Below are 4,100 nucleotides of genomic sequence, written 5' to 3'. Positions count from 1 at the left end.
ACCCACACACACACTCACACACACACACACACACACAGTGTAGTGTGCCTTGCATGCTCATGTTTCTTACACGTGGCACATAACAGCTGTTCATCAGTTTGAACAGCTCAAGCACCTCTCCATGTATCTGACACTCGTGTTCCTCATCCCTCTCGTTCCTCGTGTTTCTCTCTCTCAGGTAGGACTCGCAGGTGTTCCTCAGGCTCCTGCAGTGACACCTGTCGACAGATGGCACAGTTTCTGGAGCTGCTGGAGGTCCGGTGACGGCAGAAACTGTGTCCACAGCTCAATAACACCAGATCACGGAAGAGATCGGTGCACACGGGACACGGCAGCTCGTCCTCAAGCGCCATTCAGAGAGAGAGAAATAAAAACAAACAGAGATTTCACTGAAAACAATTCTGACACCGTGTAAGACTTTGAAAAGAGAAGGAGCAAACAAAACACTTCCTAATTTTAGTACAGCCTGTCTGTACGAGGAAAAGACATGTCAAACTTTCATTGGAGGAAAAAAACCTGGAAAGGTCAGAAGGTCGGAAAGAATCACTAACATGTTTAATATACCTGTACACCAGGGGGCGCTCTCAGAGTCACATGCAAATCAAAATGCGAAAGCTTGGGGAATAATGTACATACTGGCAACGTATTAGAGGCATTCTATATAAACACACACATCATTTTGAATTCTTTTCCATTTTTTTTTACCATAAAAAAAATAAATTAACAGTACAAATGTAAATGTCAACAGGTTTGTGTGATAGTTAGGATTAAGGGTAGGGTTATCATTTTTAGTTGTATATTATATTAGTCATTTCCGTATCATATTATACATTGCCCTTAAATATAAACAAAAGATAGTACGTTAGTAGTATCGTGGTATAAAATTAGTAAGCCTATTGCAGCTGGATTAGAGAGAGATTTCTATAACTGTTACCAGCACATGTCCTCAGTGAGCGCTTTAAACTGTGAACTGCTGTGTTTCAGGAAGCACCGTTTGTCCCACTGCAGTATATTCCCTCCACTATTATAATCTGTAGCTATTGTCTATTGGTCCCGTATGTTAGTGTATGTTTGCCACGCCCACTAACTCTGGCAGATTCTAACCGAGCGCAGCTGCTTGTCTTAAAGGGGCCGCGACATTAAAGGCGAACAGTCCAGCTTGTAGAGTTTAATTACCGTATATTATAATCTCGCTGTCATTTACCAGATGATTGAGAGCACTGGATTCTTCTGACTTTTTCTGTACCACATTCTTTCTCTTTTTAGTAAGAAGCGCTTCCCTTTAAATCTCCTCCAGGGGCCACCCAGAGTCGCCCCGTATTTCTGTCGGTAGGCAATAAATCGCCGATGGTCTCGCTTCTCGTCCTCCGGTCATGCATCTGCTGTGTTTCTTTTCCCTGCTGCTGTGGAGCGGTCCGGCGCGCAGCTATTTCCCGGAGGAGCGCTGGAGCCCGGAGTCCGCGCTGCTCGCGCCGCGGCTGCTGCTCGCGCTGGTGTGCCGCAACTCCGCGCACTCTCTGCCGCACGTCCTCGGTGCCATCGACCGCCTCAACTACCCCAAAGACCGCATGGCTGTGTGGTGAGTCCCGGCGGACTGGATTATTGGGCGTTATTTATCAGAACTGATGTTCTGCGCAATTGCGCGTCTGACAGATGCTGACTGATGCGTTGCGCGTTGCGCGTTAACTGTAATACAGTGAGTGCACGTAAACAGCAGAGGGGTTTGTGTGTGTGTGTGTGTGTGTGTGTGTGTGTTGAGAGAGCTATCAAACAGCAGCTGTGCTTGCGCGAGTTTTTGGAGATGATGTGTGATTTATCTCTGTTTGGAAACGAGAGCAGGATAGTTGTGTCTTTACTCCTGCTGTCTCCTGTGTGCGTGGAGGGGAAATGAGCGAGTTTAGACGTGTCCAGGACACACAGACACCCCCTCCATGCCCCTCGATCAGCTCTGCCCCCCTTTCTTCCACTCATGCCGATGCAATCAGCCGACGTGTCTTTCTAGCCGCTCGTGAATGCGTGTTGCGCACGCTGATGGGATCTGTGACATGAATGGGTGTCCTGCATGAACGAGTCTGAGCTGAAAACAAAGCCTTTCCCCGAGGCGCCAGAGAGCTCATGAAATATGCAAGTCATCAAAGTAGGGAAGACATCCATGGTGTAGTGAACTACATATTGTTGATCTCTAATAATTTAGAGCATAACTCCATATTTATCAAATACTTTGATGTTTATTATTTATGATAATCTCAGTCAACAACTTCCCTCAGCCAGTACTATTTATTCTAACTTTTTCGAGGTCCATTAGGAAAGCAATACATTGAAAATACAAAACACAAAACAATACACTTTAAAAAGACAGTTATACCAATATTTTCTCATAACTGACTGGTATGGTATCACAGTAAGCCTGGGATGTGCGACACTTTATTCTTCTTCTGACACTTATGAAAAACTTTTCCGTTTGATAAAATATAACACCAAGTGAAAAAATGCAAAAAGAAGTTTGGGTTTACCTGATAAAACAATACATAGGCTACTGTTTGAAGTGCAGACTGTGTATTTATGGCTTGTCAAAGCACAATACAGACATGTTTCACCATTTTCCCATTCAGTGTTAGTGTAATGCATTACTAAGTAATTATTTACAGTAATTTAATTACTTCTTCTGGTGTAAATGCATTCAATACTAGAACAATATAAAACAATTTAACATGGAATTGTAACGTCTAATGTTATAATATTAAAATGCGGTGTAAGTAATGTTAAAGTGTATGCTTTAATGCAACCTTCTCCCTTTAAATACTTTGGTCAGTTCAAGAATAATATATGCAATTTAATATTTATTTTAAAGAATTAACAGAGCAGATTCTTGTCTATCCTTGTAATGTTCAGCTGGTTTAGAAAGTAATTAGTAATATGTAACGCAATACATTTTAGAGAAAGTAATTAGAAAAGTAATCTGATTACACTGTTGAAGATGTAATTTGTAGCAAGTAATTAATTACTTTTTACCCAACTCATTTTATTGTCCCGTTCAGAAAATAAGGACATTCAGCACTCTAAAAGTACATTTTAAGTAAAAATATTTTAAGTAGCATGTCCAAATATGCAGTATTAATGAAAATATAAGTGATTTTACCCTTCAAAAGAGACAACTAGAGCTTTTGAAAACCAGCCTATTTTGTCAATTCAGAGCCAAGTTCCCTTCCAGTGGATTATATAAAACTATTTTCATATAGTCCAAAGTAAACCTGGCTGTGATGAATGATAAAGACAACTACAGCCAATCAGGATCCACCTGACTTTAAAGAGCTGAAACATTTAAAGTGGCAGAGGACAAATCTGTGGCGAATTGATGTGGATCCCAAAACAGTTATCGATCTTGGTGTGAACGGGCCTTAAATGAGTACAAGACAAAATGAATGCAACTGTGTGAACTCTTCCTTTAATGTGAATGCTTAATTGTTGTGTGAGTTTAAAATAGCATCTGCACAGACTGCCGCTGTATGTAAAACATTTCTGACATCGTATCATCTTCGTTTCAGTCAGTTCAAAAGAGTCACAGCGGGCATTCAGAACTGAAGCATTTCTCTCAGCGTGTGGTTAACAACTGAAACCGAACCGCCGGGGTTTGTGTCGCTGCCACAAACAGACCAGAACGAAACCACGTGTGGTCCGAGACTCCCAGAAGCCATTCGGGCGGGTTCAGCGCTCGTTAGCGCTTTAGCAAACTGAAACTGAACAGTATTTAAAAGTCTTTGATGAACAGACGAATGTTTGCAGATCTGAGCGTCAGCACACACACATGAAATGCCATATAATCTAAAGCTGTGTTACAGGAATAAACTCAAACTACACTGAAGAGAGACGATGCTCTAACCATAGCATACAGCGGCAGAGCGCTGCGTTTCACGCTCTCACCAGAACAAAGACACGCCGGCAGATCCTGCTGAACATCTCAGTGGGTTTCTGTGGTCAACATCTGCTCAAGCCTTTATTTCTTACCGTTATATGGAAAGTTTGTTGAATGGGCGTGGTCGAGCCCGCGGCCGTGTGATTGGTTCTGTTAAAGGGGTCATATGATGCGATTTCAAGTTTTC

General features: G+C 42.2%; 1 protein-coding gene across 1 annotated transcript in view; it reads left to right on the top strand.

Moving 5' to 3' along the window:
- Positions 1 to 1,041: 1,041 nt before the first annotated feature.
- LOC107574526 (procollagen galactosyltransferase 1-like) overlaps positions 1,042 to 4,100 on the top strand; it is a gene marked incomplete at its 3' end in the record, with an annotated part of 7,397 nt that continues 4,338 nt past the window's right edge. The window contains exon 1 of the mRNA XM_016260983.1: positions 1,042 to 1,579. Within this exon, the coding sequence (XP_016116469.1) occupies positions 1,374 to 1,579 (206 nt within the window). The remainder of the gene's footprint in view (positions 1,580 to 4,100) is intronic.

Source organism: Sinocyclocheilus grahami, unplaced genomic scaffold (genome assembly GCF_001515645.1).
Source record: "Sinocyclocheilus grahami isolate Dianchi unplaced genomic scaffold, SAMN03320097.WGS_v1.1 scaffold2261.1, whole genome shotgun sequence".
In the NCBI taxonomy this organism is placed as follows: Eukaryota; Metazoa; Chordata; class Actinopteri; order Cypriniformes; family Cyprinidae; genus Sinocyclocheilus; species Sinocyclocheilus grahami.
Note: the sequence above shows the minus strand (reverse complement) of the source record. Positions and strands in the feature narration are given on the sequence as shown.